General features: G+C 41.0%; 1 protein-coding gene across 3 annotated transcripts in view; it reads left to right on the forward strand.

The window, feature by feature from the left end:
- The window catches only part of ADAMTSL1 (ADAMTS like 1), a 473,568-nt gene that overhangs the window by 369,224 nt on the left and 90,152 nt on the right, over window positions 1–14,192 (forward strand). For all 3 annotated transcript variants that reach the window (XM_082467989.1, XM_082467990.1, XM_082467991.1), the window contains one exon: window positions 3,432–3,566. In XM_082467989.1, the coding sequence (XP_082324115.1) occupies window positions 3,432–3,566 (135 nt within the window). The remainder of the gene's footprint in view (window positions 1–3,431; window positions 3,567–14,192) is intronic.

Below are 14,192 nucleotides of genomic sequence, written 5' to 3' on the forward strand. Positions count from 1 at the left end.
CAGTCGCTCTTAACTCCTTCTATGTTAAGGACTTCTTGGAGAATCAGACGAAAACTATGGATTACCTTGTCGAGAAAAATTCATAAATGCAAAATTTTTTTAAATTTCAGGAAGTTCATAGTCTAGTCCACCTGAAGTCCACACGTGTACACCCCCTGTCTTTGTCCGTTCCGGCTGCTATAGCAAAATAGCCACAGATTGGGTGGCTTGTAAGCAACAGAAGATTGTTTCTCACCCTTCTAGAGACTGGAAGTCCAGAATCCAGGTGCCCTCATGGTCGGGCCCTGGTGAAGGCCCTCTATGTGGCTGCAGAATCATGGCTTCTTTCTGTGCCCTCGTATGGCAGAAGGGATGAGCCAGCTCTCAGGGGTCTCTGTTATGAGGTCACTAATCCCAATCAGGAGGGCTCCACCTTCATGACCTAATCATCTCCCAAAGTCCCTACCTCCTAATATCATCACCTTGAAGGAGTTAGGATTTCAACATGTGAATTTGGGGGAAGCAAACATTCAGACTACAGCACCCCCAAACATAAGGACCTCTGATAAAAGAGTCTATCACAGTTCCTGGCATAAAATAATTATTTAAAAATAACAACAATTGCTGAGACACCATCAGCACTCACTGATGCCCAGGGCTGGACTCAGCCGCGTGCAAGCTACAGCCCTTTTGTCCCCCGGATTAGGACTCTCTGCTTCTCTTCCCCACAGAGGCTGGGAATTGGTGGGATAGGATAAAGAGGCTTGTTTTGGTCTTACTTTTTTTAAAAGGCAATTATTAGAGCACGTGTGCTGGCTATCTCAGGAAGAGAAAGCCATCATTCTTAGGGGAAAAAAAAAAAGGAAAATGTGAGAAATATGAATAATTACACACCACGCATACATACACATACGTACATTATGGGCTTCCGCAGGGAAAAATAAGCAAACTTCTATTTTCACACCCCAAATTGATGATATACCAGAGCACAGGGTCTAGCCCTGCCCACTCAGATTTCGGAGATGCCCACATGGGTTTTCATCTCAACAGTGGCTGCATAAACCTCCAGTTATCTTAGGAAGCCGCAGAAAATCAGCTCCGTGAAGGATGTGATTTGTTTTGTGTTGGATTTCATCTGGCTGAGCTGCTCGTCTGGAGCCTGGGGCCCAGAGGCTCTTGCCCCACACTGAGTTGTGGAGCTTACCGTGGGCTTTTCCTCCCTAATAACCCTTCCTTGTCGCCTCTGCTAACAGAGCTGAAAGCATAGGATGTGTAGCTGCTACCGCAGCTCCACCAGTGAAGTGTGTACGGTCTGGGAGCCAGATCTGCAGCATTCCAACGCTAATGCAGTGTGACCGTGAACGTGGAGTTTGAAGAGCATGACGTCTTCCCATTTTAATCAAACTGGATGGGAAAAAAAAATCACTAGTTAGATTCTTAATTTTAGGGCTTTCCGCAATCAGAAGTCTTGGTTTATTCATCGAAGTTTGTTACTTTCTTTAGGTACTTTATGGACATAGGAGTAGTGTTTCTCTTTTTTTTTAATCAGCCCAACATGTGACTTCATTTTTAAATGAGGGATTTCACGTGTAAAGCTGAGGTTTCATGCCAAGGCCTGTGACTTAACCTGTAATGTGGAGACTTGAAGTGTCACGAGGCCGACTTTCACTCACGTGTTCATGTAACTATTCATTAAGTGGGATGACTATTCATTAAGTGTTGCCTCGGAGTCCCATGTAGAGCTTTAGGATAAATACAAGCTGTGACCTCTGTCCTTGGGGAATTTACAGTTTCCCTCAGAAGATCAGCTGGACATGCCCTGAAGAAGTAAATTATGACAGAAGCTGTAAGGACATTAGGAGGGTGTGATGTTTGGCCCCGAAAGATCGATGGTTTTAAAGATGGGACATAACCTCCCCTTTTGGCTCTTAATAAATAAGCAAAGACTTCTTGAATTTTAATATTCTTGAAGGAATATTCAATTTCAGTACTCTTGAGGGAATTCCATTTCCCTCAATATTCAATTTCAATATTTTTGAGGGAATATTAAAAAGGATGGGAGGAAAAGAGTCTAGGTTTGAATAAACTGTCACTATCAGTTCCTAAAATGATGGTATATCAGAGTAGAAAGAGACCTTGGAAATGATGAGGTTTTTCATCATTTTATAGATGAGGAAACTAAGGCTTAGAGGGATTAAGTGACTTGCCCAAGTTAGTGAATGAAAGAGCCACAGCACAAATTGAGTTCCTGAATCCAATCACGATGTTTTTACCCTATACCATATAAAGAATATTCTTAAATTATATAGAATATATATAGAATGTCTTTACAATTTTTAATTTATATATATAAATATATAAACTCATCACCGTTTTCTGTATGTGATGGTCTTTTGCAGTCAAAGGCACAGTAGACAGAAGGCATGTTTCTGAAGTAGATTCAGGCACCACTGTGACTTCTTTATTTGCCATCCCTAAAAAGTACTGAACAAGGTGACAAGCACACAGTAGACCCTCACTGAACACTGTTGAAATGACCATCAGTTACAAGGGCAACCCTCCTGCTTCTCTTTCCACTCCAACAAGTGCTCTAGAGAAAAAGGTGGGAGTTGGCCTTGGAGTGTGAAGCAGTGCTACAGGAGATGCAAGAAGAAGGGGAACAGAATTCTGCTTCTTTCCCAGGAGAATCTGGGATCATCCTACCACTAGGTTCAGCAGGTGTTTGCCTTTTTATTTGTTCAGTGGAAATAATAAGCAAGCCACTATACTTCCCTTTTTGTCAGTTTTACCTCTGGTTAACTGTGATTCCTGATGACGTCAGCCCTGACTCCTTACAAGATTTTGAATAATAAATCATCCCTATCCTGCTTCTCTGATCCTACTTGGGCATAAAAATCCAGATCACAAAGCAAATTCCCAGCCTCACAATTGGACCCTTTTTTTCCTAGAAAAAAGCCACTCACAGGATCCTTCGAAATAAGAAATTCCTGGGGTGTATCCCAATCTGTGGGGACAATAACAAAGTACCTCCCTCTAAAGGTTGTTATAAGAGTTAAATGAAAAATATTTTAGCACAGGACTTGGCATCTAGTAAATGCTGAAGAAGCACTGGCTTTTTTAAAGTGCCTTTATAATATAGTTTTATTTAGCTACGCGTTTATAGAGTACCCAGTGGTACTGTGGGATAGAGTGGCATACAGTAAGGAACTCCGGAAATCAACATGCCTGATTCTTATTACTGACCTTACAGTTTCAGGCATCAAATATTATATTTGAAATTCAGACTCACCTTGATGGGAACACCTTCTCTATAGGAAAAATGATGTTAAAGGTAACAATAGTAACGCCTGCCTTACACACAGACACACTTATATGCACGGCCGCCTCTCCCTCTCCCCTTAGCACAGCCTTTATGCTTTAACCTGCCTGATGCACCATCTGCCTTCTCACAGATCCCCCCCACGTCCCCACGCAGTTGGACGACATCAGGGCCCTGCTCTCAGCCACTGGACCGAACCTTCCTTCGGTGCTGACGTCTCCGCTGGGAACACAGCTGGGCCTGGATCCTGGGAATTCCGCTCTCCTTGGTGAGTCCAGCCCTCTGGAACATTGGGCAGAGATCCAGGGCCGGACAGGATTTATGGGTGGGTGACTACTTGCAGGTGGGAGGGAAGCAGCAGTTGGGGGTGGCCAACAGGAAATCACTAAATTGCCTACAGAATCCAGCCTCACCAGTGGAAACTTGGCTGACTTTTCACATGAGGTGACTGAAGTTCTTCGTCTGGACCCGAGCTTGTCCAGAGTCTAACGGGGCTCCTTTCTAAATCCTCTTGGGCTGATGCCACAGTCCAGATTCTCTCAGTCAGATTGATGGCGCTGAACTTGAAGAAAGATACAGCAGTGCAGAACAGCTCCTATATCTCCTCACCCCTTGCCAGCTGTATCCCAGTACTCCTCCATTGCCTCTTCTTACCTAAATTAGAGCTATAACCAGCTTTCAAGGAGAAAACTGCAATATCGGTACCTCCCAAAAGCCAGGCAATCTATTTAAACCTCCTTCAGTAGGTGGGGCGTAAAACCAACCCAGAGAGGCTCCTTGCTTCTTTCCCAGGAGAATCTGGGATCATCCTACCACTAGGTTCAGCAGGTGCTTGCCTCTTTATTTGTTCAGTGGAAATAATAAGCAAGCCACTATACTTCCCTTTTTGTCACTTTTACCTCTCTCTCAAGGCAAGTGTTTAAATAACTCCACCAGGAACAACTTCCCTGGCGTCTGTCATTGGTAACCTCCACCAAGTTATTGCCCATGTGGCTGGCACCCTCTTGTAGCAGAGAGTTGTTCAAGGGCATCCGCATCCTGGGCCCCTCACCCCAGAATCGTGGAGATGCCAGAGCAACCTCTACATTCCCAGCGTGACCTCTGGAGATGGTCAAGGTGGAGAAGAAGTCCTCTGCCCTCAAAGGCCTGGGAAAAACAGGCCTACAAAATGGAGAAAATCTTCATGCTCACTCTGTGTGGTCCCAAATGTTGGTCACGGTAGCTAGAATTATGTCCTTGGCTCAATGTTGAAATTTCCTCCACTCTTCTCCTCGCCCACTTGCAGGGGACGGGAAGCCAATGGTTTCTCAGTCATACTGGGCATAACTTAACAATATGGCCCTAGGGCTTGGTATCTTTAGGGTTATAGCACAGAGAGATTACCTTCCGTTTTTGTTAACATCTGAAATTAGCAAAGAATGTATACAGGCCTATGGAAAAAGCTTCTAATTTCTCTGTTTCTGATCTGGGTAAAAATAAAACACAGATACAATAACGAGTAGCGCTGTTTCTCGTAACAAACTTGGCATTGAGTTTTTCCACGTCATGTTGATCAGAATTCACAGAAGTTTAAACTTGCTTCTTTTTTTTGTTTGTTTTGGCATATAAAAGGTAAATTTATTCCAAATTAAACATGTGCATTGTAAACTTTTTATCTTAGGCCCATCACTATGAGAGATTGTCATAACTTATTATCATTGCCCAATCACTAGCAGGGTGTGCAGCAGTTGTTTATTTTCAAGTTCAATAACTCTTGGGTCACTCAGGTGCCATTCAGCGTGCTGGAAAAGTTGACCTGCTCATATTTTCCATGATACCTTTACTTTCTTTCTCCCTTATTCTGATAATATTTTGTCTTATTTTAGCCATGGGCAATAAGAATTTATTGTGCTATATGCTGCTGCATTCCATTCCTAGTTTATAGTGCTTTGTTACCTTAGACTGGTATTTAAATCTAACAGTTAAGAGACACCCTAATGCCCTAGTTCACATCAAGACCGCTCCACCTGAGTAGACCACGGAGGCAGTATGCATAAAGTCCCTGAATATAACTGCATGGGCAAAATGGACTCTAGTGGTGAATGTCAGTGTCTTGCCAACACCATTGAGCTAGGAGAGATCCACGTGGAATCGTGGAGATGAATTAGGGAATGGTGTCAAGTATCAGGACTCTGAGAAATAGGTCACTGGAGACAGACCAGAGCCTCATTGTTATGCTTTGATGCTGAGCACTGAAGGATGGGGGGTAGGGATTCAAATAGGCACAAAGGAAAGGAAACAGGCCCTCAAGGTAAGGAAGATGCCAGGAGCCCGGAGATGAAAACGTGTGGGATGTGCATCAGGTGTCTGTTCAGAAACAGCTGTAAGACCCCACTGCTTTAAAACTGATGACAGGCAGCGAAGCTGGGATAGAAACTAGGCCTTCACAAGGAGCAAGCCTCAGCCAGAGCTTGTCCACTCAGGTGTGACTCCAACCCTTACCGGCAGCGTTCTAACAGCCTCCCTGCATCTTGGGCCTCCCTGGCTAGTGACTCATCCTGATGTGTTAGTCCATTTGCTCCCCTTTGGACCAGCTCCCATCCCTGGCTCCTGTTGGTGGCCCTTTCAGACCAGAGTATGCGCTCTGGGTACAAGAAAGAAGCCAGAGGCCAGAGAGGAGATTCTGTGGAGGGTTGCTTAGAACTCAGAATGGTAAACAGCATCAAATTGTGGAGGACCTTGATTATTAGGTATGGGGGTAGCTTTGCTATGTGGGAAATGGGGAGGTATCTTTAGAGGGTTTTTAAGTAGGAGGATGATGTAGTTAAAGTAATATTTGAAAGAATTAATCTGACATTCTATAAGAGTGAGTAATCAATAGTGAGAGAGATTGAATGAAGAAACACTGTGCTGAGGGTAACAGATGTTCTAGATCAGAATGGAAATATATGGCAAACATATTTGTTAATCACCCCTTCCACAGCCAAGACACCCCTAATCAATCATGACACTCAGCCCAGGCTCTGCCTTAAAATTCATTTTTTTTTCACCCTTTTGTGCGTGTGTGTGTGTGTGTTTTAAAAAAATTTTATTGAAATATAGTTGATTTACAGTGTTGTGTTAGTTTCAGGTGTACAGCGAAGTGATTCAGTTATACATATATATATAAATATATGTACTTTTTTACATTCTTTTCCATTATAGGTTATTGCAAGATATTGAGTATAGTTTCCTAAAACAACTATACCCCAATAAAAAAATAAAATATATACACTACTATATAAAAAATAGATAACCAACAAGGAGCTACTGGAATTCATTTTAACATTCCAACCAAGCATGCTGGCGATTGATATATAGGATGAAAACCATTTGCCAGCCCCATTGTAGCCAGTAGATGTTGAGATTCTTGTGTATGTGTTTCTCCCATCTACAAGGCTACTTGGCCACAACAGATCCAAAGAGCTCCACGGTTCTGTGGCACAGGGACAGTTACTCATGGGCCTTGATTCTCGTGTTTTCATGGGAGGAAGGGGAGAAGGGAGACTTGGGGTTTTTAAAGCCATATGTCAGCACCAACTCTTCTCCATAAAGGTTGAGTGTTGAGGGTCGCAGTAGGTGAGTCTACCCAGAAATGGCTGTTTTAGTTTTCAGACAGTCTAGCATTGTTTTCACTTCAAGCCACTGTTACAGCTTTCAAGAAGGAATGTTGATTGAGTGACACGTGCATGGGCTCATCTGAGCCTCACTTTCCATAACTGTAAATGAAGACTTGGGACAAGTGAGTCCCTTGCTGCTTTCACACTCTTTGCTATACGACATAGACATGGAAAATGCCCAGTAGGGGCTCGTCCATGCAGAGTTGACCCAGCCTAACTGAATCCCTTGTCCCAGGCAAGGCAGATGCTAAATTTTTTGTCCGTGTTTTCTGGTTGTTCTTTGTGCAGGGAGACCTAAACTGCACCATCTGCTCTGGAGGGCAAGGCCAGCGCCCGTGCCACCACCTTTGGTGTTCCAAGCCCGAGCAGTACCCTGCAGGGTTCCATTTTCAGAGCAGCACCTAAACCCATTTGCAGCCTTCTGTCAAATATTCCTTTTGGCCACTAAGGCCCAAGACGGATATTTCTCACAGTATCATTTATAGGGTATTAGCATTGATATTTTTTGAAAAATAAGTTTTATTGGAGTTTTTATCATAAGAGCAATGCGTCTGCATTGTAGAGCAATTAAAAATAGAAGCAACAAGAAGAAATGAAAATGATCTATAATTACCTAGCCCAGAGGTAACCAGCACAAATATCTTTTTCTTAGCCATTAATATATACATTATATATATTTTTATGTAAAATGAAATCATACTCTAAGTACTGCTTGTAACTTTTTTCACTTAATGGTACATAAGAGTCATCTTTCCATGTCTCTAAATATTTTTCTACAGTTTTATTTTTGATGCCCGCATTAGTAGGAGGTATCATATCTTATTTGGCCAATTCTCTAATGTCGAACATTTAAATTCATGCAATCTCTTGCTAATATAAAAACATAGATACTCAATACTCTGTAATGACCTATATGGGAAAAGAATCTAAAAAAGAGTGGATATATGTGTATGTATAACTGATTCACTTTGCTATACAGCAGAAACTAACAACATTGTAAATCAACTATACTCCAATAAAAATTAATTTAAAAAAATAAAAACATAGATATGATGAATATTTTTATTCCTCTACCCTTGTGTACATCCCTGTTTACTTAGAATCAATTTCTAGAAGTGGAATTATTGTGTCCAAAATTTTGTATATTTTCGGTTTTTGCTGTATGTCATCAAATTGCCCTCCAAAAAAGTTTTACGCGTGTATGTATCCATCAGCACAAGATAAGAATTCCCATTTCCCGCAAATATTATCAATACTAGGTATGGCCAAGTGTTATTATATTTACCATTTTAATAGGTGAAAATACAGTAGGATAAAATATAATACAAAAAAATGGTATCATATTTCATTTTTATTCCTTCGATTATGATTTTCAGTCATTTTGTTTTTAATGCTTATCAGTCATTTATATTCATTTATGAGTTGCCTGGAAAGGTTCCTTGTTAATGTTTTATAGTATTTATTCCTATTTTATTGATAAGATGCAATACATATTCAGGTATTTTTGCATTTATTTGACATAGATTTTTTTTTTAATTGAAGTTTAGTTGATTTACAATATTATATTAGTTTCAGGTGTACAACATATTGATTAAATTTTCTAAAATTATTATAAACTATATTCTCTGTATGGCTATTTTCTCTGTGCTGTACAATATATCTTTGTAGCTTATTTGTTTTATACATAGTAGTTTTTTGGGTTTTTTTTTAACATCTTTATTGGAGTATAATTTCTCTACAATGGTGTGTTACTTTCTGCTTTATAACAAAGTGAATCAGCCATATGCATACATATGTCCCCATATCTCCTCCCTCTTGCGTCTCCCTCCACCCTCCCTATCCCACCCCCCTAGGTGGTCAGAAAGCACCAGGCTGATCTCCTTGTGCTATGTGGCTGTTTCCCACTAGCTATCTATTTTATATTTGGTAGTGTATATATGTCCATGCCACTCTCTCACTTCATCCCAGCTTACCCTTCCCCCTCCTCATGTCCTCAAGTCCATTCTCTATGTCTGCGTCTTTATTCCTGTCCTGCCCCTGGGTTCATCAGAACCATTTTTATTTTTTTTAGATTCCATATATATGTGTTAGCCTATGGTATTTGTTTTTCTCTCTTTGACTTACTTCACTCCATATGACAGACTCTAGGTCCATCCACCTCACTACAAATAACTCAATTTCATTTCTTTTTATGGCTGAGTAATATTCCATTGTATATATGTGCCACATCTTCTTTATCCATTCATCTGTTGATGGATACTAAGGTTGCTTCCATGTCCTGGCTATTGTAAATAGAGCTGCAGTGAACAGTGTGGTACATGACTCTTTTTGAATTATGGTTTTCTCAGGGTATATGCCCAGTAGTGGGATTGCTGGGTCGTATGGTAGTTCTATTTTTAGTTTTTTAAGGAACCTCCATACTGTCTCCATAGTGGCTGTATCAGTTTACATTCCCACCAACAGTGCAAGAGGGTTCCCTTTTCTCCACACCCTCTCCAGCATTTATTGTATGTAGAATTTTTGATGATGGCCATTCTGACTGGTGTGAGGTGATACCTCATTGTAGTTTTGATTTGCATTGCTCTAATGATTACTGATGTTGAGCATTCTTTCATGTGTTTGTTGGCAATCTGTATATCTTCTTTGGAGATATGTCTGTTTAGGTCTTCTGCCCATTTTTGGATTGGGTTGTTTGTTTTTTTGATATTGAGCTTCATGAACTGCTTGTAAATTTTGGAGATTAATCCTTTGTCAGTTCCTTCATTTGCAAATATTTTCTCCCATTCTGAGGGTTATCTTTTCATCTTATTTATGGTTTGTTTTGCTGTGTGAAAGCTTTTAAGTTTCACTAGGTCCCATTTGTTTATTTTTGTTTTTATTTCCATTTCTCTAGGTGGTGGGTCAAGAAGGATCTTGTTGTGATTTATGTCATAGAGTGTTCTGCCTATGTTTTCCTCTAGGAGCTTTATAGTGTCCGGCCATACATTTAGGTCTTTAATCCATTTTGAATTTACTTTTGTGTATGGTGTTAGGAGTGTTCTAATTTCATTCTTTTACATGTAGCTGTCCAGTTTTCCTAGCACCACTTATTGAAGAGGCTGTCTTTTCCCCACTGTATAGTCTTGCCTCCTTTATCAAAAATAAGGAGACGATGTGTGCCTGGGTTTATCTCTGGGCTTTCTATCCTGTTCCATTGATCTATATTTCTGTTTTTGTTCCAGTACCATACTGTCTTGATTACTGTAGCTTTGTAGTATAGTCTAAAGTCAGGGAGCCTGATTCTTCCAGCTCCATTTTTCTTTCTCAAGATTGCTGTGGCTATTCGGGGTCTTTTGTGTTTCCATAAAAATCGTAAAATTTTTTGTCCTAGTCTGTGAAACATGCCATTGGTAGTTTGATAGGGATGGCATTGAATCTGTAGATTGCTTTGGGTAATATAGTCATTTTCAGAGTGTTGATTCTTCCAATCCAAGAACATGGTATATCTCTCCATCTGTTGGTATCATCTTTAATTTCTTTCATCAGTGTCTTATAGTTTTCTGCACACAGGTCTTTTGTCTCCTTGGGTAAGTTTATTCCTAGGTATTTTATTCTTTTTGTTGAAATGCTCAATGGGAGTGTTTCCTTAATTTCTCTTTCAGAGTTTTCATCATTAGTGTATAGAAATGCAAGAGATTTCTGTGCATTAATTTTGTATCCTGCTACTTTACCAAATTCATTGATTAGCTCTAGTAGTTTTCTGGTAGCATCTTTAGGATTCTCTATTTATAGTATCATGTCATCTGCAAACAGTGAGAGCTTAACTTCTTCTTTTCCAATATGGATTCCTTTTATTTCTTTTTCTTCTCTGATTGCTGTGGCTAAAAACTTCCAAAACTATGTTGAATAATAGTGGTGAGAGTGGACAACCTTGTCTTGTTCCTGATCTTAGTGGAAATGGTTTCAGTTTTTCACTATTGAGAACAATGTTGGCTGTGGGTTTGTCATATATGGCCTTTATTATGTTGAGGTAAGTTCCCTCTATGCCTACTTTCTGGAGGGTTTTTATCATAAATGGGTACTGAATTTTGGCAAAAGCTTTTTCTGCATCTATTGAGATGATCATATGGTTTTTCTCCTTCAATTTGTTAATATAGTTTATCACATTGATTGATTTGCATATATTGAAGAATCCTTGCATTCCTGGGATAAACCCCACTTGATCATGGTGTATGATCCTTTTAATGTGCTGTTGGATTCTGTTTGCTAGTATTTTGTTGAAGATTTTTGCATCTGTGTTCATCAGTGATATTGGCCTGTAGTTTTCTTTCTTTGTGACATCTTTGTCTGGTTTTGGTATCGGGGTGATGGTGGCCTCATAGAGCAAGTTTGGGAGTATTCCTCCCTCTGCTATATTTTGGAAGAGTTTGAGAAGGATGGGTGTTAGCTCTTCTCTAAATGTTTGATAGAATTCACCTGTGAAGCCATCTGGTCCTGGGCTTTTGTTTGTTGGAAGATTTTTAATCACAGTCTCAATTTCAGTGCTTGTGATTGGTCTGTTTATATTTTCTATTTCTTCCTGGTTCAGTCTTGGAAGGTTGTGCTTTTCTAAGAATTTGTCCATTTCTTCCAGGTTGTCCATTTTATTGGCATATAGTTGCTTATAGTAATCTCTCATGATCCTTTGCATTTCTGCAGTGTCAGTTGTTACTTCTCCTTTTTCATTTCTAATTCTATTGATTTGAGTCTTCTCCCTTTTTTTCCTGATGAGTCTGGCTAATGGTTTATCAATTTTTTTTATCTTCTCCAAGAACCAGCTTTTAGTTTTATTGATCTTTGCTATTGTTTCCTTCATTTCTTTTTCATTTATTTCTGATCTGATCTTTATGATGTCATTCCTTCTGCTAACTTCGGGGGGTTTTGTTCTTCTTCCTCTGATTGCTTTAGGTGTAAAGTTAGGTTGTTTATTTGAGATGTTTCTTGTTTCTTGAGGTAGGATTGTATTGCTATAAACTTCCCTCTTAGAACTGCTTTTGCTACATCCCATTGGTTTTGGGTTGTCGTGTTTTCATTGTCTTTTGTTTCTATGTATTTTTTTATTTCCTCTTTGATTTCTTCAGTGATCTCTTGGTTATTTAGTAGCATATTGTTTAGCCTCCATGTGTTTGTATTTTTTATAGTTTTTTTCCTGTAATTGATATCTAGTATCATAGCATTCTGGTCAAAAAATATTTGACATGATTTCAGTTTTCTTAAATTTACCAAGGCTTGATTTGTGACCCAAGATATGATCTATCCTGGAGAATGTTCCATGCACAGTTGAGAAGAAATTGTATTCTGCTGTTTTTGGATGGAATGTCCTATAAATATCAATTAAGTCCATCTTGTTTAATGTTTCATTTAAAGCTTGTGTTTCCTTATTTATTTTCATTTTGGATGATCTGTCCATTAGTGAAAGTGGGGTGTTCGTAGTAATAAAAAAAAGAAAGAAAGAAAGAAAGAAGAGAGCAACCAAACCAAAAAACAAATCCATCACTGATAACAAGCACTAAAAACTATACTAAAAACAAAAAACAAAAAACAGACAGACAGAACCCTAGGACAAATGGTAAAAGCAAAGCTATACAGACAAAATCACACACAGAAGCATACACATACACTCTCACAAAACGAGAAAAGGGGATAAATATATATATATCGTTGCTCCCGAAGTCCACTGCCTCAATTTGGGATGATTCGTTGTCTGTTTAGGTAGTCCAGAGATGCAGGGTACATCAAGTTGATTGTGCAGACTTAATCCACTGCTCCTGAGGCTGCTGGGAGAGATTTCCCTTTCTCTTCTTTGTTCGCACAGCTGGGGTTCAGCTTTGGATTTGGCCCTGCCTCTGCGTGTAGGTCTGTTCTTCGCTCAGACAGGATGGGGTTAAAGGAGCAGCTGATTAGGGGGCTCTGGCTCACTCAGGCCGGGGGGAGGGAGGGTTACAGAATGCGGGGTGAGCCTGTGGCAGCAGAGGCCGGCATGACGTTGCAACAGTGTGAGACGCACCGTGTATTCTCCCGGGGAAGTTTTCCCTGGATCACGGGACCCTGGCAGTGACGGGCTGCACAGGCTCCTGGGGGCGGAGGTGTGGCTAGTGACCTGTGCTTGCACACAGGCTTCTTGGTGGCTGCAGCAGCCTTAGTGTCTCATGCCCATCTCTGGGGTCCGCGCTGATAGCCGTGGCTCGCGCCCTTCTCCAGAGCTCCTTTAAGCGGCGCTCTGAATCCCCTCTCCTTGCACACTGTGAAACAAAGAGGCAAGAAAAAGTCTCTTGCCTCTTCGGCAGCTCCAGACTTTTTCCCGGACTCCATCCCGGCCAGCTGTGGTGCACTAGCCCCCTTCAGGCTGTGTTCACGCAGCCAACCCCAGTCCTCTCCCTGGGATCCGACCTCTGAAGCCCGAGCCTCAGCTCCCAGCCCCCACCCATCCCAGCACGTGAGCCAACAAGCCTCTCGGGCTGGTGAGTGCTGGTCAGCACCGATCCGCCATGCGGGAATCTCTCCACTTTGCCCTCTGTACCCCTGTTGCTGCGCTCTCCTCCGTGGCTCCGAAGCTTCCCCGTCTCCGCCAGTGAAGGGGCTTCCTAGTGTGTGGAAACTTTTTCTCTTTCCCAGCTCCCTCCCAGAGGTGCAAGTCCTGTCCCTATTCTTTTGTCTCTGTTTTTTCTTTTGCCCTACCCAGGTACGTGGGGAGTTTCTTGCCTTTTGGGAAGTGTGAGGTCTTCTGCCAGTGTTCAGTAGGTGTTCTGTAGGAGTTGTTCCACATGTAGATGTATTTCTGATGTATTTGTGGGGAGGAAGGTGATCTCCACTTCTTACTCCTCTGCCATCTTGAAGGTCTCCTGTACATAGTAGTTTGTACCTCTTAATCCCTTACCCCATCTTGTCCCTCCCCTCTGCCCTCTCCCCATTGGTCACCACTAGTTTGTTCTTTACATCCGTGAGTCTGTTTCTGTTTTGTTATATTCATTCGTTTGTTTATTTTTTAGATTCTATTTGTAAGTGATAACATACAGTATTTGTCTTTCTCTGTGTAACTCATTTCACTAAGCATAATGCCCTCCAGGTCCACACATGTTGTTGCAAACGGCAAAAATTCATTCTTCTTTGTGGCTGAGTAATATTCCACTGTATAGATATACAACATCTTCTTTATCCATTCTTCTGTTGATGGACACTTAGGTTGCTTCCATGTCTTGGCTATTGTAAATAATGCTGCTATGAACACTGGGGTGTGA

The sequence above is a fragment of the Balaenoptera physalus genome (assembly GCF_965194825.1).
Source record: "Balaenoptera physalus genome assembly, chromosome: 7".
Taxonomy (NCBI): Eukaryota; Metazoa; Chordata; class Mammalia; order Artiodactyla; family Balaenopteridae; genus Balaenoptera; species Balaenoptera physalus.